Source organism: Entelurus aequoreus, linkage group LG13 (assembly GCF_033978785.1).
Source record: "Entelurus aequoreus isolate RoL-2023_Sb linkage group LG13, RoL_Eaeq_v1.1, whole genome shotgun sequence".
Taxonomy (NCBI): Eukaryota; Metazoa; Chordata; class Actinopteri; order Syngnathiformes; family Syngnathidae; genus Entelurus; species Entelurus aequoreus.
The window spans coordinates 32,790,355-32,818,346 of NC_084743.1; the positions used below are offsets into that span (position 1 = coordinate 32,790,355).

General features: G+C 38.4%; 1 protein-coding gene across 2 annotated transcripts; it reads left to right on the top strand.

The window, feature by feature from the left end:
• On the top strand, positions 1-26,458 carry arglu1a (arginine and glutamate rich 1a). 2 transcript variants are annotated; one of them, XM_062067753.1, is made up of 5 exons: positions 1-600; positions 4,710-4,757; positions 7,875-8,100; positions 14,220-14,303; positions 25,443-26,458. In XM_062067753.1, exons 1-5 carry the CDS (start codon positions 272-274, stop codon positions 25,605-25,607), a joined length of 852 nt encoding a protein of 283 aa, XP_061923737.1. In that variant the 5' UTR covers positions 1-271; the 3' UTR covers positions 25,608-26,458. The 2 variants fall into 2 exon arrangements, with proteins under 2 accessions (XP_061923737.1, XP_061923738.1); XM_062067754.1 differs by lacking the exon at positions 4,710-4,757 and having other exon boundaries at positions 6-600.
• The last annotated feature ends 1,534 nt before the right edge of the window (positions 26,459-27,992 follow it).

Here is a 27,992-nt window from a genome sequence, read left to right on the forward strand (position 1 = left end):
TGCGCAATCCCGAGGACAGCCGAAACAAACCGAGTGCCGCTGTGCATGACGGGAACCCCGTCTTCGTCACGTCGCCATCTTGGCTTGTTGTAAGCTAGTAGGGCAAACAATCTCGTTCAGTGACAATTTATGCTAAATCATAATTGGTACGTGAGTCCTGGTTATAATTTTAAGAAATAATAATCATTGAATAAGCAGCGTGTGTGCAGGTAAGCTACTGATCACGCACAAGTGACTGATCCTAATAGTTGGTTAAAGAGTGGTCATCATCATGGGCCGCTCTCGAAGCCGAAGCTCATCCCGGTCCAAGCACTCCAAAAGCAGCAAGCACAGCAAGAAGAGGAGCCGCTCGCGATCCAGAGACAGGGAGAGATCTAAAAAAAGGTCCAAGTCAAAAGAAGCGAAGAGGAACCGGCGCCGAACTTCTCGTTCCCGGTCTCGGTCCGCCACAACCTCGGCTCGCCGGGAAAGGGCTCCTCCGTCCCCTCCGGAGCGCATGGATATCTTCGGCCGGACGTTAAGCAAGAGAAATGCCCTCGACGAGAAGCAGAGGAAGGAGGAGGAAGAAAGGAAAGCGGAGATGGAGCGGCAAAGAAAGATGTGTGTATTTCACCGGAGATTAATCAACACTCACATTACACGGAAGCTAACATGCTAAGTTAGCTTTAGCACCAGACAATGCTAGGGTGTTTGTGTCCAAAAGGCGACCCCAGGGGTCGTTTTTGTCCCCAAACTCCTCTATCACTGGCCCTCAGCATATTGCAGAAATACAATTATTCATTACTATGGAGGTTTATGAGTAGACATTCCATTAGTTTGCTCTCTCACCTACAACACAAAGCCAGTAAGTCGATATCTTAGCATATATTGAGCTAAAATCTATGTTGGGTCAAATAGGACAAAATAATAAACTAATACATCTTTAAGTAATTATTTAAGGTGTGGTGAAATGTGTCTTCTGCATTTGACCCATCCTCTTGTTCACCCCCTGGGAGGTGAGGGGAGCATAGAGCAGCAGCGGTGGCCGCGCTCTGGGATCATTTTGGTGATTTAACCCCCAATTCCAACACTTGATGCTGAGTGCCAAGCAGGGAGGTAATGGGTCCCATGTTTATAGTCTTTGGTATGACTCGGCCAGGGTTTGAACTCACGACCTACTTAAATGTGTCATTGAAGTATGAGTGGAAATAAATACAACGTGTCATTAGTGTAGAACTACATTTAATTAGTTGTTGATTTCATTATTTTACAATTTAGATAATTATTTAATCATTTCACAAATTAAATATTTATCCAATGATTCCCGGGCGCAGCCACAGCTGCTGCTCACTGCTCCCCTCACCTCCCACGGGGTGAACATGGGGATGGGTCAAATGCAGAGAGTAATTTCACCACACCTAGTGTGTGTGTGTGACTACCATTGGTACTTTAACTTTTTAACGCCCGGGAATCATTGGATAAATATTTAATTTGTGAATTGATTAAATAATTATCTAAACTGTAAAATAATGAAATCAATAACTAATTAAATGTAGTTCTACACTAATGACACGTTGTATTTATTTCCACTCATACTTAATGACACATTTAAGTAGGTCGTGAGTTCAAACCCCGGCCGAGTCATACCAAAGACAATACGAATGTCCTGAGTAGTCCTGGGTTCAATCCCGGGCTCGGGATCTTTCTGTGTGGAGTTTGCAAATTCTCCCTGTGACTGCGTGGGTTCCCTCCGGGTACTCCGGCTTCCTCCCACCTCCAAAACATGCACCTGGGGATAGGTTGATTGGCAATACTAAATTGGCCCTAGTGTGTGAATGTGAGTGTGAATGTTGTCTGTCTATCTGTGTTGGCCCTGTGATGAGGTGGCGACTTGTCCAGGGTGTACCCCGCCTTCCGCCTGAATGCAGCTGAGAGAGGCTCCAGCCCCCCCCCCCCCCCCCCGCGACCCCAAAAGGGACAAGCGGTAGAAAATGGATGGATGGATATTTCAAGAACCTGTGTGTCAACGCTTCATGTATTTTATTTGTCAAACTCAGCCATCAAAGTCAGTGGGTGGGTCTAACCGGAATCTGGTCCAATGATTGGTTTAGTCTGAAGCCTGAAACTTTGGATTCCTTTAAAGAGGAATTGTGCCTATCGTTTACAACCAATATGAAAGACATGATGGCGGATGTATTTTTCTTAATGCATTCTAACTCGTAAATAAATGTAAATAAGTCAGCTCACGATGGAGCCAATGAGAGGTCCTCCATTCTGACCATAAAGCCCAATAAATAACCATCCAAAAACGGCCAACAATACTCATTTACATTTCACGACCCTAGAGTGTGAATGTTGTCTGTCTATCTGTGTTGGCCCTGTGATGAGGTGGCGACTTGTCCAGGGTGTACCCCGCCTTCTGCCCGAATTCAGCTGGGATAAGCTCCAGCGACCCCTAAAGGGACAAGAGGTAGAAATTGGATGGATGGATGGATGGACTTGAATATTGATATATTGAATAGTAGTTTGACAAATCAAATAAATTAATCAAGTGCTAACACATAGGTTCATGAATAGTTCAAATAAATCATTGGATCATGAAATAATTAATGAAATCATTAAATATTGAAATAATTGTATCTACTTTTACATTTAATACATTAATGACATTTCATAACACATATATGAATGAAATTCTATTCTTTATTCATTACACATTTAAAGGGGATTAAAATTGTGCCTATCGTTCACAATCCTTATGAGAGACAAGACGACAAAAGGTTTTTTTTTGCATTCTAATTTTAAATAATCGGCTCGTTCTTGGTGGCTAGCAATGCATGTTTTGTTTACATTCGATTTCGGGAGCGCAGTTTTCGGCGGTCAAATTTTTGGTACATCACTTGTCAATAGTGTGCAAATAATAGGCTATATATGTATATCAATTTGTTCGTTTTATGTTCGTGTCGTTTGGATTTGATGTCAGTTGTTCCCATGTTTACAAACACACCATCCGTGCCTGAAAGGTGATTGGCGGAGAATGAGGAATGGTTATTGTGTATCCGGGGAAGCACAGACTCTACACAGACGAAAGAGTGTGCACGGGAGGTAAAACCTGTTGGAATTGTGCTGTTTATTGTCATAAGATTGGTAATACAAGTTAAAAATTGCGTCTGACTTTGTGTGATTTCTTCTGGGGGCTACAATATATTATATTACTTTAATTTGTTTGCTAGTAAAAAAACAACAATCAGATTTATAAGGTGTGGCGGTAATATAAATGTTGTGGTGGCGCGCCACATTCAACTACAATAAGGGGAAACCCTGAGTTGTAATAACAAGCATGGTGGGCTGCATGTATCATGATCAATATTATGGTGACTCAATTGATGGACTGTTTGTTCTAGCTGGCCAGGGACATTTTTTATGTTTCATTTTGAGTAAGCACACCATTTCTGTTGGCATAGCTTGGCTCCAAGTTCAACATTTGCAGCGTCTAGTCACGCCGACTTCACTGTCTCGGCTTACGTCTGTTTCAACGTTTCACCCTTACTTTGTGCTCGCTACTATAGGCAGCAGTTCATCCTCCGTATATTCAGGTTAAAAAAGATAAGGTTGTGAATCCTCACTTGTCCAAAAATTGTCGTCTTTGTCGTCTGTTACCAAATCTGCCATTATTATAACACACCTGCGTTTGTTTCCGTAAGAAGGAACGTATTTGTTGCTGGAAGTCGGAAATGTGCTGCTATGGAAACGGAAATCAATGTGCTGAGGAAATAAGGTCCGGTATTGCTTAAAATTACCAAAATACGGCAAATATTGAACATATTACATATTGTTATGAATGTGTCTGTTACTACATTATATGAATATTTGCACTCTGTATATACAATGTTGTGAATGCTACGATGGTGACTCCCATTAGCCGCACCTTGCAAATATTTTTTATCATCTTTAAAATCCTAATAACGCTCAATGATTGTGAACGATAAGCAAAATTTATTTTAAAAAAGTGCAACTCCCCTTTAAGTAATTGCTTGAATACTTATTCATTAAATTGTGTGCCATTTGACCATCTTTAAGAATCATTCATTATATTTCATTCTGTATAAAAAGAAGAAGCTCTATTGAATACAGGCTGACAATTGGAAATCAAATTTCAATCACATTATAGTGGCAAAATAGGATTATTTTACCCGAATCTTCAATCTTAGTCGAAATATAAGCATTTTGGGTTAGTAAAAATCTTCTAAAAATTGTTTACGAATGCTTTTGTTAACACTCAATAAACACAATCGGTTTTCATTAGTAGTCAGCCTGTGGTGGGCCAACCACGGCAGAGGGTGTCTTGTGATAAATGGCCAAAACACCCAATGATGTCGGGGAACACAACTGAAGATGTGTCGTACTGGTGGCACCATGTGATTATTGCCAAATTCCACCCCACCCAAGAGGACATCTCCAACCCCATTCAATCGTTGTGCTTTAGGGATTTTTAACTACTAGTCCTATTAAAAATCCTGTTCTAAAGACCAAGACAGAGTAGTGCGAAAACCACAACAATTTATTTTCCTGAGAAATAATCTAATCTGTTGCAGACTCCCACAAACATGAACACAAAACACATTTGACAAAGAATAGGCATATTTTGCTTGCAGAAAACAATGCAAAATACATATACATGATCAAATGAAATGGATGAATATTTAACATCAATTTTACTTTTATTAAAGACTCTTGTTGGGGAAGACGCCAAGGAACAGAGAGGGAGGAGGGGAGAGGTACCGTTGTATTTTTCTATGAGTTTTTTCTTGAAATCCAGTAGTATTTTTCCACACAGTACTGATCATTATGGCAAAACAAATTATCACTGTTAATTGTTTCACATCTTCCGTTCTCGATTTATTTTACTCTTTTTTTTTTTTTAAATGTACATTTTTAATCTGCCAGTTTTAAAGCATCTGTACTAAAATCTAAATCAACTTTTTATTATTAACATTCTGATTAAATAACAACGCCAATAAAAAACAGACGAACATAGAATAGATTAATTACTAATATTTAGAATTTTTACAATAACAAATGTAGAAAAATATAAAACAGTTAACTATTTTACAGTTCTGAGTGTTTGTGCAGCAATGCAAGTCACAAAATAAACCACGCCTCGTCAGGGATAATAAAAATGTTTTAAAATGTAAGTGTTACCATTTTCAAATTATGATGCTACATACGCTGTTAACATCATTGCTACTTGCAAATGTGCATCATCATTAATAGCAGTACAGATAGCTACTTCAAGTTAAAATATGTTCCACTAGTAGCAGCTAAACTGCTATTGCTATGTCTACCTTTGTAGACTCGGCTCACATCTTAATGCTTTTATGTAGTACTTTTTCAACACTTTCGCCACCCAAACAATCATCGTCGAGTGAAGGCAAATAACATCCACAAGTGGAGCGGGGAAACGTCGACTTGGATTTGGCTGTAGTCGTGGAGATTTCCACCATGATTCATCAAGTTAATATGCTCACAGCTGATCATGATCAACCTGAAATTGATCATGATTATAATCGCCGAGCCCCACTCGCAACTTTATTTGGTCCCATAAGAGCTTACTTTTCAGTCGTACTCAAAGAAGCACAGATAAACGCCAAAGTGTGGGATTCTTTGTTTGGGTACTCGATTCTGCAGAATGGTATTCTGACAAATGCAAGTTTGTTTCGCGCAATGTTTGGCCTAACTGTATAATAACAGACAAAAACGAAGCCATGTTTTGGCTGAAGATTTTTGCCGAAAACAACTAATTGGTGATTGCCCCCAAAGTCCTGATTGTGTAAAGCCCAGTCCCAATACATTGTCCAGTTAGCTATGCATGGTTGCCAATGTTGATTTATTCTTTATGCATTAAAATTATTAATAGATTTTTATATAACTTAATTACCTTATATAAACTTTAAAAATATATATATTTTTTTTATAAATATATTCAAAATTGAAGAAAAACAAGACGAAGAACTGTAGTGTGACTCGACTTTTCATTATGTTATTGTTTATTTTATTGTAGGGGTGTCCACATTTAGGGCTGTATAGAGGAAATTAAACTTATATTCTTGACCTTTTGTTGCGGTCTGCCACGAAAACATTTGGCCCACCACAAGCAGGTTTATCGGTTTCCTGTTAGGTGATGGTATGTGTCGTAACTGCTTCTTAAAGGCCTACTGAAATGATTTTTTTTAATTTAAACGGGAATAGCAGATCCATTCTATGTGTCATACTTGATCATTTCGCGATATTGCCATATTTTTGCTGAAAGGATTTAGTAGAGAAAATCGACGATAAAGTTCGCAACTTTTGCTCGCTGATAAAAAAAAGCCTTGCCTGTACCGGAAGTAGCGTGACGTCACAGGAGCTAGGATTCCTCACAATTCCCCGTTGTTTACAATGGAGCGAGAGAGATTCGAACCGAGAAAGTGATGATTACCCCATTAATTTGAGCGAGGATGAAAGATTCGTAGATGAGGAACGTTACAGTGAATGACTTGAGAGGCAGCGATGGACGTATCTTTTTTCGCTCTGACCGTAACTTAGGTACAAGCTGGCTCATTGGATTCCACACTCTCCTTTTCTATTGTAGATCACAGATTTGTATTTTAAACCACCTCGGATACTATATCCTCTTGAAAATGAGAGTCGAAAACGCGAAATGGACATTCAGTGCCTTTTATCTCCACGACAATACATCGGCGAAATGCTTTAGCTACGAGCTAACGTGATAGCATCTTGCTTTAACTGCATATGGAAACAAAAGAAATAAACCCCTGACTGGAAGTATAGATAGAAAATCAACAATACTATTAAACCGTGGACATGTAAATACACGGTTAATGCTTTCCAGGCTGGCGAAGGTTAACAATGCTGTGCTAACGACGCCATTGAAGCTAACTTAGCAACCGTACTGCACAGAGCTATGCTAAAAACATTAGCTCTCCACCTACGCCAGCTAGCCCTCATTTGCTCATCAACACCCGTGCTCACCTGCGTTCCAGCGATCGGCAGAAGGACGAAGGACTTCACCCGATGCGTTTGGCGGCCCGGAGACGTAGGAAGTCAAGGTGAAGTCGGCGGATAGCGCGGCTAGCGCGGCTAGCGCTCCAACAAAGTCCTCCTGGTTGTGTTGCTGTAGTCCGCTGCTAATACACTGATCCCACCTACAACTGTCTTCTTTGCAGCCTTCATAGTTCATTAAAAAAATTGCAAAAGATGTCCAGAATACTGTGGAATTATGAAATGAAAACAGAGCTTTTTGTATAGGATTCTACGGGGTACCATAACTTCCGTTACTCGGACTTCGTCACGCGCATACGTCATCATACCGCGATGTTTCAGCCGGATATTTCCCGGGAATTTTAAAATGTCACTTTATAAGTTAACCCAGCCGTATTGGCATGTGTTGCAATGTTAAGATTTCATCATTGATATATAAACTATCAGACTGCGTGGTCGGTAGTAGTGGCTTTCAGTAGGCCTTTAAGACAGCTGATGCGCACCTGGTCTGCCAGAGAATAAAAAGACGTAGCAGGCAGGATCAGTGAGGCCAACATACCCACTGTCTTGCTATATTCTCACACCCATCTAGACATTAAAGGTGTGGCATTAAATGTAATTGTATTCAGATTAAGTGTACCAAGTTCCCACATCTTATTAAACATGAAAGGGCAATGTATTTGCACAGTAATCAATTAAATATAAATACTGTGCAATTTTTCATATTTGCCTTGTTTTCACTTAGTGAACCGTTTTAAGGCTATTTTCTCAAAGTAGTTTTTCTACTGTGTGATGTGCAACAAAAATATGCAGACTTCAAAGAAGCTAATGAATTCAATTCATGTGTTTGTTAGTCGTCAGCAGGAGATAGAGGAAAAACTTATCGAAGAGGAGACAGCGCGCCGAGTGGAGGAGCTGGTGGCCAAGCGTGTGGAAGAAGAGCTGGAGAAGCGTAAGGACGAGATAGAGCGGGAGGTGCTGCGACGCGTTGAGGAGGCAAAGCGCATCATGGAGAGACAGTTGCTGGAGGAGCTGGAAAGGCAGCGGCATGCTGAGTTGGCAGCACAGAAGGCCAGAGAGGTAACACTCGGTCGTTTGGAACGCAGTCCCTCCTTTCCCCCCATCCTTTCCTCATCCTTCTGATCAACCTCTCCAACTTTTTGTGGAGAAGCTGTAGTAGGAGGCCTTTATCTCTCAGCCATGGTACAATTCTCACTGCCCTTGGGGCAATCGAACATGGGTTTCCACCAAATAGTACATTAGGCTTTGAGTTGGTAATTTGCGCTTCTGTTGTCAAAGTTTGTTAAGGAAGTCTCACTGCTCTGTGCCATTTGACTTTTTGGCTTCCCTAATTAGCCACGATAGACACTCATTCATTACCGTCATTAAATACCTAATTTCCTGTGTGGACAACTTGATTAGAGGGCGTACAGCCTGCTCTTGTGAATGCCTTCTCCAATCTCTGATCAACACTTTCATGAAGTTGACTGTTATAAAAATGAAACATGGATTATTTTCAGTTCTTAACACTCTCCTTCTCTTTTTGATTACCATTGTTTAGTAGCAATGAAGGAAGCCAACAAGCTAAATATTCAACAAGTATTATGGCTGCTCCTTAAATGGTGCCACCGGAAAACACTGCCCCTTGTGCTTAGATGGAGTACTGCACAACACACGTACAACTCCTCTGTAGAACTTTGAAAGGTTCACAATGGTATCAAAAAGGGACGGGCGGGTGTACCCAGAAGCATAAACCACCCACTGTAAACCCTTTGTGGCAACTTTGATGTCCTACCGGGTGGAATTGTTTTTTTCTCAACTCTAAAGTTGTGTTAGTGTTAGCCAACAAAGTGAAACCATATACCGTAAACAGAAAAGTGACTTAATTGGACGGAACATACATGGAAACAAAGTGTCAATTAATCTCATTATGGTGTACTGAGCCAGCGTCCTCTGCAGTGAATTTTGTGTTTTGCACAACTAGGGCTATTTTCCCCCCAAGTTCGTAAGTTTGGCAAAATATATACACTGATGAATGTGGGATTAATAAAGTCTACAAAGGATTTATAATGGGTAGTGGACCAAAATCCCAACTACAAGACAGCTTGATGAACAAAAACTTATTGGCAAGCACAAAAATTAAGCCAAGTCTAATACTTCCTTTCTGCAATCCAATACAAATTAATTTATTAGATTTTAATAATTGTCAGCCGGGGATCAAATCATTTCTTGTGGTGTATACACAAGAACTCCATAATTTAACAAAAAAAAAATAATCCCTGCCTAACTAAAAGGATGTTTGATATTTCCAAAGATCACAGTTGCTTTGCATCATTCATCATTTACTTTGACCCTGACTGTGAGGATTGTACCATGGTATGAAGTCTTTTTTATGTTTAGATAAAACACTACTATATTACAATTAGAGGTCCAGTACTTCTAGAGTGAGATACGTACTACAGTATTTGAACTTTTTCAGTAACCCAAAGTACATCTCTTCAGTTAAAATTGTTAACCATACATTTTCTACACTAAAGGGTGCCTAATGTTACTACTCCTTATGTTCAGATTTCCTGTCCCACTACAGACATATAAATAGACCTGTTTTCTTATGCTTTTATTTTTTTTATGACACAGCATTTAGCCCCTTTTCCATCAAGTATCCAGAAACATTTAGTTTTGGTATTTGGAGTTCTTGGCACTTAAATGTTACTGTGGGTCATAGTTGGGTTTTTTTTGTTCGCACAGAAATATACCACCACAAATGAAATAGCACTACATCAGGTTATATTGCGTATTCCTGAGCGACAGTACTGCTCTTTTGCAGTTATTTACCTCGACGTCTGTTGCTTGAAACCCGTGCTCGCTTACAACAGCCTCGGCTTGTTGTGTCTGAAAGTGCATTAGAGAAAAAAAACGTCATATTTTTACTTACTTTATGCGTCAGTATACAAGATTAGCCCTTAGCAAATAGCTAACTTTGCTGCAAGTTGATCCTTAACGAGCGGAACATTAGCACGATATAATGGTAATGTTGCAGCATTTAAAGTTACAGTAACAAAGTATCTATTCACATTTAGTCAATTAGTCGTCCACTTCTTACAGAACGTTATTATATCGCAAAGTAAACAGAGCCTAAACCCTTACTTTTTTGTGTGGTTCTGTTTTGTAACACAACGTACAAATGTTAAAGGTGCCATATGTAGTAATGTGGCCAAAAATGGTACTGCAATCACAGTCAAAATTCTGTAGTCCCCTCCCACTCTCCATGACTGAGGTTGCCAGATACGCAGCCAAATCCGAATCTTACTCTAAGGAACGTCAAATGGCAATTGACGAGTCCAACGCTGTAGGTTTGTCTTGTTTATGCTTCTTGCAAGATGGTTTACTAAGTAATTATGCCACATTTTACTAATGTCGATTAGCCAAATGTATTTGTAAAGTTACGCAGCATTATTTTAGTCGGGAGTCGGGACAGATTGTTGGCATTACCCTGTTAAATGTCTAGTTTGACCGCGCGGACCACCTTCGAAATATATTATGTATAATAATATATTCTATATCACATAGGCCTACTTTGATGGCATGACAAATCCAACAGTAAAATGTTCGCCACATTTCGTTCAGCAAAACTCCATGTTGCATCCAACCTGACGCACTGCATTCTCTTCCATTTACGCACATTTTTCAGTGCAGACTGCGATTCTATGAGCCAACCCACGTTACGCATAAACCACGTTACGCATAAATCATATAGCCTACTACAATGTCAATACACAAAGTAGAAAATCATTACATGTAATGCATTATATTGTGCCAAGCAAATACCACCTCATATGTGCCTGATGCACATACAGTACCAGAAACCGCAATTAGCCGTGCTAATGTTGGAACGCATTTCCTCAGCGTATCAGCATATTGAGAATGACACTACCCATAATCAACATAGGTTTTATTTCTCGAAAATATATTTTGCCCTATCAGTTGGATGACACATCGACATACAGGCAAACGGGCATATATTTACCCCGTTAACCTATATGTTGATGTGTCATTGACCGGGCTAGCATGCTAAGCATTTGTTGCACAGACATACTAGTTTTGTTAGACAAGATCATAGACTGTATTGGACGATATAGTTTACATACGAAATGTCCATTTCCATTTATTAAAAGTAATAAGAAAACGTAAATGCCTTATTTACCTATCAAGGGGGAAATTAGCAAGTTTGGCATCAGATGAAAAAAATCTTCTCCGCCTTCAATCGTCTCCATCTTTCAAAGGCATCCCGATACAAATCCTCGTTTTGTTCCTGGCTTTGTCATGAATAAGTTGAAAATCTAAACGAGGCTTTTTAGATTTACTAAGGTCTGACATGTTTAGTAACTTTACCAGTGGCAGTAGCTAGACGAAGGTGGCGGTGCGTAACTAGCAACCTGGATGTGACACACCCACTGACTTTCTAATTGGTCAAAGAGTGGAGGGCGGGGCATCAAAATTAAAACAATAACAAGATTTTGGTACTGTAAATCTAATTTTGAAATGAGCATATCCCGGCTGAACTACCATTATCAGTTATAGAGGTATTCGAAAACAACATGATTTATTAATGCCTTTTGACATATCAGCCATTTAATGATGACTTGACATTACATTTCTACATATGGCACCATAGAGCCCTTTTCCACTGTGGCGGTTTTACGACTTTCTATTGTAAAGGCACCACAGAGGTGCCGAACTGTGGATGTCATTTTTTGATTTTTTTTGGCGTTCACACCTAGCGCCGCAGTTTGCTTGGCTGATTTCTGAACGGTTTACATAATGAAGTGCTGGAGGTGTTGCCTCAAGTAGGTACCCACATGTTATCTTTATTTAAAGCTTTTTTGTTGTAAATATAAGCGATAAATGTCATATTGCCATCCACTTAAACTATGTTTGCACTGCAGGCCAAAGTGAAGCGAATCCAATTTTTAAAAAATGTAAAATTTTTCCAGCTGACTGTTTAGTTTACAGTAAAATTTGATCTTTTATCAGACTCCAGTATAAACGCGCACAGACACCGATGTGGCCCCGACGTAACTTGCATGTGCAGTTAGATAAAGTGAAAACAAAGGAAGTTGACCAGATGCCATAAATGAACAAGGAAGTCACTACGACATCAGAAAACATGGACGCCAAAGATCAGCCTTTTGGTGGGTTTGTGCTGTGGCTGTTGTGTAGAGGAACTAGGCAGACGATGGAAAACAACTGCAGGAGGAGGAAGAAGGAAATTGCAAATTGCATTCCTGCGCACACAAATGACGTAGCTCGAACAAAGATGATGTAAAAGTTGCAAACCGGTCGCATTGCGGTTGAGACTGCAGTCACATTTGGAAAGATTAGATTCCAAACGGAGTCTGGCGAGCGCCTGATGTGGCCCAAATCTGATGCGAATATAAATTCGAGATTTGAAGCACTTAAAGATATATAAATATCCGATCTGTGTCACTTGAGGGCAAAACAATCTAATTTGGGATCCAGTGTAAGCAGGGCCTTAGAACTGCAACTAATGATTTTTTTTTATTAGTCAGCGATTAATTTTTCGGTTAGTCGACTTCGTAAACGACTATTAATTATGATCTGCCGTACACGTTTGAGTTTGACATTGAGCCAGCCACTTCATTTTAAGTCATTTCTAAAACCTTAAACACAATGATAGCTGTGGTTTTGGAGGACCGGGGGTTTGGCTAGTCGTTTGCCAAATTCGGAATATAGAGAATGTTCAAAACAATGCTGTAGTTTAACTGCACTTCAGATAACTCCTTGCTTTTAATTAATTAATAATTTGACCAAATAAACGTAGTTGAATTGCACAGCTGATGCTGATCTCCCTTTTGTTATTTTCTGATGGGATGGCCATGTGACGTAACGCTACCAAGAACAATGGAAACTGGTGTCTGTCCAACTGAACTCAATCTCCATCAGGTCCAAGTTCACTACAGTGGAAAAGAGGTATTAAGGTTACAAGAACGACCAATTTTAGTCGAAATTTAAATGGCAAGACACGCACAATTCCTTTGGAAAAGGGGCTTTTTGTTCTGTTCAGGTTATCTTTACCACCAATTCCAAGTAACAATCCTTTTTCACCTTTAGCTAAGACAAACAAATGTATAGCAGAAATGTTGCTATGACATGATTAGCTATCTTAGGTTTTGACATGTTTGTTTACATGAACTATTTTACACAGACAAGCTCAGGTGGAAATGTACTATGTGTCTCACTCATGACTTCCTTCTTCTATAGGGCTGTTTGTAAAGATTGATATTGTTATTTTGTAACCACCTTCCTAACTAGCACTTGACCTGAGCTGGCCTGCAGCCTTTCAGCTCAACTGTGACTTGTGTCCTGTTCTGTAAGTGTTACCGTGGTCCGGGTCTCCTCGAACACACACAAACACCACTTTTGTGCTGTACTCTCTCCTTCACTCTGCTGTCATCTGGGGCTGTGACACTGCACAGAAACCTATAAACTAAACATGAGTGTGAGCTGTGGCTGCAGGCTAAGCAGTGCAGAAATCAGTTATAAAGAGGAATGCCGCGGGTGCGGTCTGGCAGAGTTCCCCCATACCTACCTACACACCCACCCCAGGAGCGCTTCTCTCTCTGCAGGGGCCACAGTCCGGACGAGACAGTAAATATTCAACTGTTTATGCTGAATGCTTTCACCAGTTGTGTAGGTACACAGGCAAGGAACATGCGTAGGTATACATGCATCGGTGAGCCAAAACTATTCCCTATTTTATTTGTATCTTGTTATTATTGCTTAGGACAGATATTGTAAATATTTCTAAATTGTCTGTCACTAATGTTTTTTGAGTGCGATGAGTGGGTTCCCCCTGAATCCTTGTGTGAACTAGCTAATTATTTCACAATACTACAAAATACCCCAAATGTGGTTACGCTTTTCTGGAACAACTATAGCGTGGGGGCTGGGGAGAGGTGTCCGCACTCTGTATTTCAAACAATTTGAGCTGACTACAAAGCGTGCCACAGTGTAGTGTTGTGCAAGAGAACAAACTTCTCTGGTGTACGAAGTCAACTGAGTGTGCGTCTTGGTGGTGAGTGCGTGTGACAATGGACAGCATGTGAAAGTATGTGCACAAAGTATAGTGCACCTGTAGCCTGTTTGTGCGCTAACATAGCACCGTGTCTCCCATCCAGGAAGAAGAAAAATCTAAGCGAGAGGAACTGGAAAAAATCTTGGAGGAGAATAACCGTAAGATCGCCGAGGCTCAGGTCAAGCTGGTATGTCCCCCACTATACTTTTGTTTACTTGTACTTTTGATGTCCTGATCACATGCATTGATAAACTCTTTAACTTATAACTTGCCACTTAAACATCCACACAAGGTCATTAAATAAAATACAGATTGTTCTTCACTTGTATGTCACCTCATTCGACCCAACAGAAAACAGTTGAGCTCAGTGTTTCTCAAATTGTGGAGTGTTGTGGTGACGTGTCAGGGGAGTCGCGTCGCAAGCTGCAGGGGAGATTTTAATTACTTTTGTGGACACTAGGACTGGGCGATAAGGACCAAAACTGATACCCCAGTATTTCTAGACCGAATATATAACGGTATTTTGAACAAAACGTGCTAAGTGTTTAGTTTAAACTCAATGCCACATTACTGTTACTACCAGTGTTCTGAAAATTACTTTTAAACAGTAATTTATTATAGTTACTTGTTACTTAACCAAAAATTAGATTACTAATGGAATTACTTGATTACACTTAAAGGCCTACTGAAATGATTTTTTTTTATTTAAAAGGGGATAGCAGATCCATTCTATGCGTCATACTTGATCATTTCGCGATATTGCCATATTTTTGCTGAAAGGATTTAGTAGAGAACATCGACGATAAATTTCGCAACTTTTGGTCGCTGATAAAAAATCCTTGCCTGTACCGGAAGTAGCGTGACGTCGCAGGTTGAAAGGCTCCTCACATTTCCCCATTGTTTACACCAGCAGCGAGAGCGATTCGGACCGAGAAAGCGACGATTACCCCATTAATTTGAGCGAGGATGAAAGATTTGTGGATGAGGAACGTCAGAGTGAAGGACGAGAGTGCAGTGCAGGACGTATCTTTTTTTGCTCTGACCGTAACTTAAGTAAAAGGGCTCATTGGATTCTCCTTTTTCTATTGTGGATAACGGATTTGTATTTTAAACCACCTCGGATACTATATCCTCTTGAAAATGAGAGTCGAGAACGCGAAATGGACATTCACAGTGACTTTTATCTCCACGACAATACATCAGCGAAGTACTTTAGCTACGGAGCTAACGTGATAGCATCGGGCTTAACTGCAGATATAAACAAAAGAAATAAACCTCTGACTGGAAGGATAGACAGAAAATCAACAATACTATTAAACCATGGACCTGTAACTACACGGTTAATGCTTTCCAGCCTGGCAAAGCTTAACAATGCTGTTGCTAACGACGCCATTGAAGCTAACTTAGCTACGGGACCTCACAGAGCTATGCTAAAAACATTAGCTGTCCACCTACGCCAGCCAGCCCTCATCTGCTCATCAACACCCGTGCTCACCTGCGTTCCAGCGATCGACGGAGCGACGAAGGACTTCACCCGATCATCGATGTGGTCGGCGGCTAGCGTCGCATAGCGCGTCTGCTGTCAAAGTCCTCCAGGTTGTGTTGCTGCAGCCAGCCGCTAATACACCGATCCCACTTACAGCTTTCTTCTTTGCAGTCTTCATTGTTCATTAAACAAATTGCAAAAGATTCACCAACACAGATGTCCAGAATACTGTGGAATTTTGCGATGAAAACAGAGCTTTTTGTATTGGATACAATGGTGTCCGAATACTTCCGTTTCAACGATTGACGTCACGCGCATACGTCATCATACATAGACGTTTTCTACCGGAAGTTTCGCGGGAAATTTAAAATTGCACTTTATAAGTTAACCCGACCGTATTGGCATGTGTTGCAATGTTAAGATTTCATCATTGACATATAAACTATCAGACTGCGTGGTCGGTAGTAGTGGGTTTCAGTAGGCCTTTAAGTGTGTGCGTGTGTGTGTGTGTGCGTGTGCGTGTGCGTGCATATATACTGTGTGTGTGTGTGTGTGTATATATATATATATATATATATATATATATATATATATATATATATATATATATATATATATATATATATATATATATATATATATATATATATATCTCAAACAAACATACTTAGGGGGTAATGGCTCAACAATCTCTTTTATTTAAACGACACAACATGTCAATGCGTGCAAACACACACACACAAAAGTCTCGTTAAGTCTTTTCAGAACATTAACAAGCATGTTGCTACAATAAAAAACAAAAAAGGATCATCCTTTTTACCTTGTCTCTGTGAATATTTGAGGCAATTTTGAACAGTCTGGAAGTTTCGGCGTGGCCTCACCTTAGTCACTGCTTGCGTTAGCACAAGCTAGCAGTGTGATGCGATCCTTTATCGACTTGTGTCCCGGTACTGCCTTCACTTCAGCTGTAATATACTGTAAGTCTGTTTAGGCATTTAAAAAAAAAAAAGAAGCCCGGCCTCATCACAGTTAAAAACTCGCTGCCGTAGAAATCCCCTTTTGCCGATAAAATCCTCGAAGTGCTTGATAAACTCCTCCACAACAAGTTTGTCAGAAGCTAGCAGCCTCACCATGGTGCACCACCCTGTGAGTGCTGGCGTCCTCTTTTTAAACTTTTCCAACCACCCACGGCTCTCCTTTTGCTATGTACGTACGTGCTGGCTCCAGCATGGTCACCTCTGGACATCAAGTCGCCTTATAAGTGGCGAGACTTTTTTGCAAATGATAGCCTCAAAGATGCTATCACCTGCCAGCTACTTGTAATTTTTCCACACGAGCAACTAGGGCTGGGCCGATAAAACGATATCAACATACACTGTGTTCCAAATTAATATGCAAATTGGATTTAAAAGTCAAAAACTTCTTTTAGTTTTTGTTTTTCCGTTTAACTCATGGATGGTATTGTGTCTCAAGGCTCTATAGATCATTGACATCAATCTCAGAAATGGGGAGAAATGGTAGGTCCCTTTACTGAGGGTGTGAAAATGACCTCTGCAAAGTATGTACAGTTTCTGACTGGCCACTTTCTTCCATGGTACAAAAAGAACAACAAAAAATAATCTTCATGCATAACAATGCCCCATCTCATGCTGCAAAGAACACCACTGAGTCACTGGCTGCTATTGGCATAAGAGGAGAGAAATTGATGGTGTGGCCACCATCCTCTCCTGACCTCAACCCTATTAAGAACCTCTGGAGCATTATCAAGCAAAAGATCTATGAGGGTGGGTGACGGTTCGTATCCAAGCAGCAGCTCTGGGACGCTATTCTAACATCCTGCAAATAAATTAAAGCTGAAACTGTCCAAGAACTTACAAGTTCAATGGATGCAAGACTTATGAAAGTGATATCAAGCAAGGGGTCCTATATTAACATGTGTCTCAGCCTGTTTAATCAAAAGTTATTTCAATCAAAAATATTTAAATTTATATGGTCTTATAATGCTACAAATTCAACATGTGACCATTTTGAGTTCTTTACAGCCTATAAAATGTCTTCAAACGCTGTTGTGCTTAATAATTTGGAACAGTGGACTTTGAGTTATTGTATTTATTTATTGTAAAAAAATACTGTTATCATTTCGAGATTTGTTCAATGAAATTTTAATTAAACTCGTAACGGCTGATGACTTGATAATTACCGTATTTTCTGCACTATAAGGCGCACCGGATTATAAGGTGCACCTTCAATGAATGGCATATTTTAAAACTTTGTTCATATATAAGGCGCACCGGATTATAAGGCGCACCTATGTCAACAAAACAGTCAGATAGGTCAGTCAAACTTTATCAATAGATTACAAACCAGCGTTCTGACAACTCTGTTCACTCCCAAAATGAATAAACAGCTGATTTACTCGTGTTACGTAAATCAAACGTTAGTGCTATCACAATATAGTAACACTCGAAATAGTGCAGAGCAATAACAATATATCAATAACTCAACGTTGCTCAAACGTTAATGTCACACAACACAACACAACACACAAAATAAACATGTAAAGCTCACTTTATGAAGTTTTTCCTCATCCACGAACCCCTCAAATTCTTCTTCTTTAGTGTCCGAATGAAACAATGGGGGGAATACGGCATCCAAAATGGCCGGCTCCGTCTCGTCGAAGTCGTCATTAATCGAGTCAGTGTCGCTGCTGTTTAGCAGTTCAGTGACAATTCCTGTCTTCCTGAAAGCTCGGACCACAGTTCCAGGCATTTACGATCCACTGGCAGACAGTGGCGTATGTTGTCCGGCGCCGTTTCCCTGTCTTGGTGAACATGTGTTCGCCTTCTGTCATCCACTGTTCCCACGCAGTTAGCAGTCTAGCTTCGAATGCCCTGTTGACGCCAATATCTAGCGGCTGGAGTTCTTTTGTCAATCCACCCGGAATGACGGCGAGTATTGAATTAAGCGCGTAAGTGTGTCTCTTAATGTGAGGTTATGAGCTAGCGAATATAACAACTACACTACCCAGCATGCAACGGTAGTGACGAGCATGCGCGGTAGCCCTGAGAAGCGTAGTTGTATGCCGGCAGTTAGAATGTGGTTATGAGCACGCTGTGAGTAAACGTTGAGAATTCAGCCAACACGCCTCGTCTGCATTATTTATAATTAGACAGACAACACACTTAATAGGAGCCATTTTGGGGTCTTTACATAAACACACAAATGGAAATGAAACGTCATATATCCCAGCATTCACCGCGCGCTTCTTCTTCTACGGGGAAAAAAGATGGCGGCTGTTTACCGTAGTTGCGAGACCTAAACTTTATGAAAATGAAGATTAATATTAATCTATATATAAGGCGCACCGGATTATAAGGCGCACCGTCAGCTTTTGAGAAAATTTGTGGTTTTAGGTGCGCCTTATAGTGCGGAAAATACGGTATACTGACTGACATTCGCATCAATTATTGATGAAAATTTGAGTAAAATGTATTTTGCATAATAATTTGGAACACAGTGTACTGTATATCGCGATAGAAATGTAATCGATATCAGTATAAAATGCGTTCAAACTTTTTTTTCGATACTTTTATATTTTTGGGTCGGAATAAACCTGAAATAATGAAGCATGGTTGGTTGCATGAACTTGCGCTTGCGGTTTGGTGAAGTAGCAAAACAGGAAGGGTCAGTGAACAATAGGAGGGACACGCCTACATACAATCAGGTAAAATAATCAACTTTCAACTTTGGTTGAGCTGTCTCGCTGTTGATTCTAAGCCCGGAGTGAGAAGAGAAATTAAAAATGAGTGCTGCAGAGAGGGAAGAAATTGTCGATAAAATAGGACAAGTCACCTCGACAGTATCACAGTTTTTTGGACTTTTCCCAATAGACCGTAGTCCTTTGCAGCGCTTTTCTTTTCAACACACATCCGTTCCTTATTCGGATGTACGGAAACAACAGGTAGGAACTAAAGTGCAGGACTTTATTGATAAAATAAATAAGATATAACAAATGTACTACTTTCAAATAATAATTTTGTCCAATAATAATTACTACATAACATAAATTAATTTCCATACTTAAATAAGAATACAATTAAAATGTTACACAGACCATGTAACATCCTGGCACCAAACCTGCAAAATATTGTTGTTCTCAGATTTCTCTGTTTACATTTTCACACTTTGCACTATTTTGTTAAACTTTGCATCTTAATTTAGAGAGGTTGTTATTAAATGTTTGGGATTTTAGAATTTTGTTTACATTGATTGTCTAAGTGTTTTCCATGGTTGCTTACATTTTCTCTCCTTTCTGCCATGATGGCTGAGGGCATTATAATCCGAATAAGGTTACATTTAAAATACACATTTTAACATTTAATCTATTTTTTTCTTGGTCCATATTTTCCATAGGCCATAAAAAATAGCAGTAATTATTGATGTTGACCAATATTGTTGAAAACTTTATCACAATATATCAGCTAGCCCTTCGAGTAACAGCTTTTTCGACCTCGTTTAGCACTTTCTCGTTGTCCGTGCAAAGATATTTAACCTCTATGGAAAGATCAGCAACAATATACACATTCTTTTTTTATAATTGTTGCAATTGTGGACTTGTTTCTTCTAATTTGTGAGCCAATCCATGTGCTAATATGTAAACTAGTCCGACGATGGTAGCCCAGCCTCCTCAAAATGGCCGTGCCCGCATGTACAGGAAGTGATGTCGTCAAAATAGCAGCCCTCATAGGGCTTCCAGCGTTGCACAAAATGTATGAATAAATGAATGAAGAGTTCGGAAGCTGAGACATTGTTCGCACACTGAGGCATATTTGGCTCAATCTAAAGGTTCGTAGATCAAAAAGGTCGCAGATTGAGGCGTTCTTAAATAGGGGTTCCACTGTACTTTTAGACTGTCAATCAACATATTCTTCTTTTAGGTTGCCACACTTTAGAACAATATGCAATAATCTGCTTTCAAAAATATTTGGGTTTTACGTGTACAACACCCATGTCCTTGGCTGCTTGTTGTATCTTCATCGTCATCCACCTGAACTAAGTTGACAGGCCTTGTACCGCTCTCACTGGAGAAGTTCCTTCAGCCATTTTACACTGTCACTTTACTTTTTTTTTTTTGCAGATAATACAATGCAAGTAGTATTTAATAGCACACTGGCTGCATTGACTGCAGTGCACACAAACTTGCTGTTTACTGCATCCACTTGTGATTGGCCAGCGGGTCAAGGAAGCCAGGCTTGACCATTCAGATTCAAAGACAAAACAAGAAAGAAAAAAACTCAGCCTCTTGCAATTAGGTTATTGCAGTAATTAGAACCGTAATGTCGATTAATTGTGCAGCGCTATAAGGACTCGGAGCTGTCGTAACGCACATAATGTGTTGTACAGATTAATAGATGTATATAATCAAGTTCTCAATGCTAATTAAATTTACAGGGTTTGCTGAAAATGTTGTGCCCCAGGGGGGGTCATGGCAGAAAATAATTGGGGAGCACTGCTGTGCACAATATGGTCAATCAACTTATTTGCGTGCAAATGTACTAGACAATTTGCAGTTGTTCCCAAAAGTTGCAATGGAAAGTTGTGATTGTTGTGTGTTAATTGTTGTGATAATCTTAAAGGACATTGCTATAGAAATGACAGTTTGCACTTTCCAGTTGTACACTGACTACTCCAAGGTATATATCCAAGCTTCATTTCTAATATTGTACCACAAAAAGATGTACTGTTGCAAAAATGGTTTAATGGTGTACTCACTTCTGTGAGATTATATATATATGTGTGTGTATATATATATATATATATATATATATATATATATATATATATATATATATATATATATATATATATATATATATATATATATATATATATATATATATATATATATATTGTGTGTGTGTGTATATATATATATATATATATATATATATATATATATATATATATATATATATATATATATATATATATATATATATATATATATATACACACACACACACTATATATATATATATATGTGTGTGTGTGTGTATATATACACTACCGTTCAAAAGTTTGGGGTCACCCAAATAATTTTGTGGAATAGTCTTCATTTCTAAGAACAAGAATAGACTGTCGAGTTTCAGACGAAAGTTCTCTTTTCCTGGTTTAATTGACCCCACAAATGTGGGGTCAATTTGGCTCCAGAAACTCAATCTGCTCAAAGGAAGGTCAGTTTTGTAGCTTCTGTAACGAGCTAAACTGTTTTCAGATGTGTGAACATGATTGCACAAGGGTTTTCTAATCATCAATTAGCCTTCTGAGCCAATGAGCAAACACATTGTACCATTAGAACACTGGAGTGATAGTTGCTGGAAATGGGCCTCTATACACCTATGTAGATATTGCACCAAAAACCAGACATTTGCAGCTAGAATAGTCATTTACCACATTAGCAATGTATAGAGTGTATTTCTTTAAAGTTAAGACTAGTTTAAAGTTATCTTCATTGAAAAGGACAGTGCTTTTCCTTCAAAAATAAGGACATTTCAACGTGACCCCAAACTTTTGAACGGTAGTGTATATGTGTGTGTGTGTGTGTGTGTGTGTGTGTCTGTGTGTGTGTATATATATATATGTATATACAAACCCCGTTTCCATATGAGTTTGGAAATTGTGTTAGATGTAAATATAAACGGAATACAATGATTTGCAAATCATTTTCAACCCATATTCAGTTGAATATGCTACAAAGACAACATATTTGATGTTCAAACTGATAAACTTTTTTTTTTGCAAATCATTAACCTTAGAATTTGATGCCAACAACACGTGACAAAGAAGTTGGGAAAGGTGGCAATAAATACTGATAAAGTTGAGGAATGCTCATCAAACACTTATTTGGAACATCCCACATGTGTGCAGGATAATTGGGAACAGGTGGGTGCCATGATTGGGTATAAAAACAGCTTCCCAAAAAATGCTCAGTCTTTCACAAGAAAGGATGGGGCGAGGTACACCCCTTTGTCCACAACTGCGTGAGCAAATAGTCAAACAGTTTAAGAACAACGTTTCTCAAAGTGCAATTGCAAGAAATTTAGGGATTTCAACATCTACGGTCCATAATATCATCAAAAGGTTCAGAGAATCTGGAGAAATCACTCCACGTAAGCGGCATGGCCGGAAACCAACATTGAATGACCGTGACCTTCGATCCCTCAGACGGCACTGTATCAAAAACCGACATGAATCTCTAAAGGATATCATCACATGGGCTCAGGAACACTTCAGAAAACCACTGTCACTAAATACAGTTTGTCGCTAAATCTGTAAGTGCAAGCTAAAACTCTACTATGCAAAGCGAAAGCCATTTATCAACAACATCCAGAAACGCCGCCGGCTTCTCTGGGACCGAGATCATCTAAGATGGACTCATGCAAAGTGGAAAAGTGTTCTGTAGTCTGACGAGTCCACATTTCAAATTGTTTTTGGAAATATTCAACATTGTGTCATCCGGACCAAAGGGGAAGCGAACCATCCAGACTGTTATCAACGCAAAGTTCAAAAGCCAGCATCTGTGATGGTATGGGGGTGCATTAGTGCCCAATGCATGGGTAACTTACACATCTGTGAAGGCACCATTAATGCTGAAAGGTACATACAGGTTTTGGAACTACATATGTTGCCATCTAAGTGCCGTTTTTTTCATGGACGCCCCTGCTTATTTCAGCAAGACAATGCCAAGCCACATTCAGCACGTGTTACAACAGCGTGGCTTCGTAAAAAAAGAGTGCGGGTACTTTCCTGGCCCGCCTGCAGTCCAGACCTGTCTCCCATTGAAAATGTGTGGCGCATTATGAAGCGTAAAATACGACAGCGGAGACCCCGAAGCTCTACATAAAACAAGAATGGGAAAGAATTCCACTTTCCAAGCTTCAACAATTAGTTTCCTCAGTTCCCAATGGTTTATTGAGTGTTGTTAAAAGAAAAGGTGATGTAACACATTGGTGAACATGCCCTTTCCCAACTACTTTGGCACGTGTTGCAGCCATGAAATATATATATATATATATATATATATATATATATATATATATATATATATATATATATATATATATATATATATATATATATATATATATATATATATATATATATATATATATATATATATATATATATATATATATATATATATATATATATATATATATATATATATATATATATATATATATATATATATATATGTGTGTGTGTGAGTGTGTGTTGCACTAAGTGCAACAGGGACTGTCACTCAAGAATTGGCTTGTACAGCCATGCTAGGCATTGTCAACAAACATGAATGTACCGTACCAACAAAACATCAAGTTAAAATGTGAAAATTATAATTAGATATGTGCATTGTATAATTACAACACTCAATAAAACTGAAAATATATTACTAATAATTGACTAAAATAGGATGATAAAACTATTTCAATTAAAAAAAAAAAAACTATTAATAATAATTAAAGTACCATTACAAAATAAAAAAAAAAAATAAAAAAAAATTAAACATCAAATCGAAATAAGTGTCTGACACAAGAGCGTAAATTAGCATGGTCATCTGTGACTAAGCTGCCAAAGTAATATATATATACATATATATATATATATATATATATATATATATATATATATATATATATATATATATATATATATATATATATATATATATATATATATATATATATATATAAACATTTCTATCAAGATTTTATATACACGCTGTAAGTATATAAGTAGTGTACTAACAGGCACATTCATAGTAACATGTAATATTTATGCATTTTGATAATTTTAAGCATACGCTGGCGCATTCATTTTACAAACGCATCCCAACATTCACTTTTTTCTTCAACAACATCACTGATTACTACTAACTGCAGACTTCATGAGAGACAACAAACAATAAAACATCACTTACTGTGCAATGTCTGCTGTCACTGGGATGCTGACTGTTAGAATGTTGATATATTTAATTTAGATGAAGAATGACTCATTACCCACTCCTTTTTGGTTCTTTTTTTGCCATTTACGGGTCTAAATTGACTGTCAGAGTTGACCACATGGTCAGATTATGTCCTCATCCTTTTACCATACAGGTGAGGAGGATGATTTATAATCCAGAATACACTTTAGGGAGCTCTGAGGCGAGGAAGCGGCTCACCAGCTGATGACGTCAATACAGCAGCATAATTAGCTCTTTGTGACAAGGCGCCGCTAAAAATAGGTCCTTAACATTTGCGCTTATAATAATAATATCACAAATACTTAATTAATATTCAGGTGACAAAATGTAAATGGAGTATTGGTGGTTTTTGGCTGTTGTTTAGAGGGCTATATTGACTCCATATAAGCAGACTTTTATTTACGAGTTAGAATGCATTAACAATGTGCTCTTGTCTCTCATGAATTATAGGCAACATTCCCCCCAAAAAGTGCAGTTCCCCTGTAAGGGGGGTTGATAAAACTACTGACAAGGTTTAATTTAGGATGAAAATAAAGCATATTTTTTTGGACTTGTTGAAATCCCGTGCTTTTTGGGGTTTGGGTTACCAAAAACACTTAAAAAAAACACTGATTACAAATTCATAAAATGTTATTGAAAAAAAATAAGCCCTAAAATGTTGCAACATTTTTTGAAAATGCTGCTGTAATATTTTATGCCACAATATTGACAATAAAAGCCTGCGAAATGCTATTTTGTTAAGTTTGCTTGTCTCTAACTGTTATACAACAGTTTTATTTAAACCGTTTATAACTGTCACACTCCTGTTTTCTCGCCAGGCGGAAGACCAGTTGCGCATTGTGGAGGAGCAGAGAAAAATTCACGAGGAGCGCATGAAACTGGAGCAAGACCGACAGAAGCAGCAAAAAGAGGAGCAGAAAATGATCCTGGGCAAAGGCAAGTCCAGACCCAAGCTCTCCTTCTCGCTCAAGGCCACAGAGTGAAGGACTTCTCCCCAGCGTCATCAAATCCTCCAAACTCGCCTGCTCTTCGTTTTTGGAAGTGCTGACAGCGTGCGAGGAGAAGTGGGTGGAACATGAACTTGGAGAGGAGAAAGACCTGAATGGACCTCACTCCATCTTTCTCTGTGCTTTGGTTCTTTTTATTTCATTTTTAGGGAACCTTTGCTGTAGAATGCTCGAACATGTCCGCTCCTTGTAAGTCTTAATTAACTTTGTCTGATAAACGCTCCTCCGGTCCACATAGACGTCAACGAGCCCTGAAGAGGATCATGAAGCCAAACTTGCTTTTCCTCTATTTGCTTTCAAATCAAGGGTGCCTTGAAAAGCACGCTTAAGTTCTGTTAAGATGATGGGATCATGGCATCCATTTACCCACAAACCCCTGCTGTCATGTTTGTGGACGATGGACTCATTCCCCTATCTTGTTCCAACTTTCTCACACTGTACCATTTTGTTTTGTAGTTTTTTTTATGATTTCCACAAGCACACAACAGGTCACCGTGACAACGACAAAGGTGTTATTTCATCAACTTCTGTGGTGATCTGTGTACGTTTTTTTTTATTTTGTAGCCTTGTCACTGCAAACTAGCATGACGAGGTGCATCCCTTGGTAAGTCTGGAAGGGTAGTGGATAACCAAATTCAGGTAAGATATAATTTGATGTGTGTCTGTGTGCGTGCATGTGTATGTGTGTGTGATTGTGTGTGTGTGTTTGAGAGAGAGAGAGAGAGAGAGAGAGTGCACGACATGTTGGCTTCAAATTAATTCATTAACCTCATGTAATTTTCCTCAATTGTCAAGAAATGAACAATAAACCTGTTGAGACATCTTCATTGACGGAGCTGTTTTTGTCATGTATTTGCAACAATTTGCCCATTTTTCTATTAAACCTTTGTGGGGAAGGCTATCTTTCACATTTGAACCAATACAATACAATTATATATATATGATAAAATATATATGATATAGACATAATATAATATATCAGTATACATAATATAATGTACATATATTATGTAAATATTACATATATATATGTTATATTTTATATCGCTATATTTAGTCTATTTATACCTGCATTGTCCTTTCCATCCTTACACTTTCCATCATTGTAACTGAGCTACTGTGTGGAACAATTTCCCTTGTGGATCATTAAAGTTTGTCTAAGTCTATTTCACTTTATGTGCGCTAATATTTGTCTGTTAAATAATACAATCACATTGATGAGCAGCAAAACATCTTCTAAGACAAACCAAACAGTCCAGTTGCGATTGAAGGCCCTGAGAGAACTTCTTTGCTTAGTCCATTCCATAATTTAATTTTACTTGCTATAGCTTTTAAGTGTTGTACGTGCATACAAATGTTTTAAATAACATTTTTCTCTAAGGTTGTATTTCTCCTCTTTTGTTGAGAAGAATTATTGTGCATTCTTGGATAGCAGTTGGGTAGAAGAAGGTTAGAAGAAAATAAAACTAGCTAAAGGAGAGTAAAAAGTAGGTCAAAAAAGGTCAAAAGAAAGTAAAAAGTTGTTCAAAGGTAAAAAGTACATTTTAAAAAACAGGTAAAAGAAGGGAAAAAAAGTTAAGAAATTAGTTAAAATTTGGTAAGAGTAGGTAAAAAGAAAATAAAAAAATAGGCAAACGACAGTAAAATAAAAAGGTGGTAAAAAAAGCAAAAAGAAGATAAAAAGTATGTCAACAAAGGTAAAATTAGGTAACAAGTAGTTAAAGGAATGTAATAGAAGGTAAAAAGTAGGTAAATGTCAGCAAAAATATAAGTCAAAAGTTGTTAAAAGAAGGTAACCAATAAAGTAAAAAGTTGGTAAAAGAAGTTAAAGTAAAATAAATAGGTATAAGTAAGTAAAAAGTTGGTAAAAGAAGTAAAAAGTAGGAACAAGAATGTTAAAAAAGGCTAAAAGTAGGTAAAATATGGCAAAGGTAAGTTCAAAGAAAGTGAAACATTCAATAAAAAGAGGTTAAGGTAAAAAAAGAAGATAAAACATGTAAAACCATACCAACAGGTGTAATTTAATTAATTATAAATGAAGACATATGTGCTAATATTCATCTGTTAAATAATACAATCACATTGTTTGTTCAACATTTAACACATAACTCTGCTATCCAGTGGTTTTCTTACACTTCGGAGTCTCTAGGAAGTAGTCTTTGCCATTAAGTCCAATGTCGCAGTCTTGCCTTTTGTTATATTGTAGGTATTGCACTTATTACACACCGGCTGTTTGATTATAACGTGCGTCTTAGTTGCAGTTTTCATTAGGGCCAGAGGCGGTAGCACATTACACCAGTTTTAAAGTCGCTGCATTGGCTCCCCGTCCGCTTCAGAGTCGATTTTAAAGTTCTATTATTA

What these genes read in the sequence shown, in the direction of transcription:
- arglu1a (XM_062067753.1), top strand. Translation starts at nt 272, where the DNA reads ATGGGCCGCTCTCGAAGCCGAAGCTCATCCCGGTCCAAGCACTCCAAA. An exon ending in ATGGAGCGGCAAAGAAAGAT is followed by an intron (nt 601 to 4,709) that starts GTGTGTATTTCA and finishes CTTTTATTAAAG; the next exon opens with ACTCTTGTTGGGGAAGACGC. An exon ending in AGAGAGGGAGGAGGGGAGAG is followed by an intron (nt 4,758 to 7,874) that starts GTACCGTTGTAT and finishes TGTGTTTGTTAG; the next exon opens with TCGTCAGCAGGAGATAGAGG.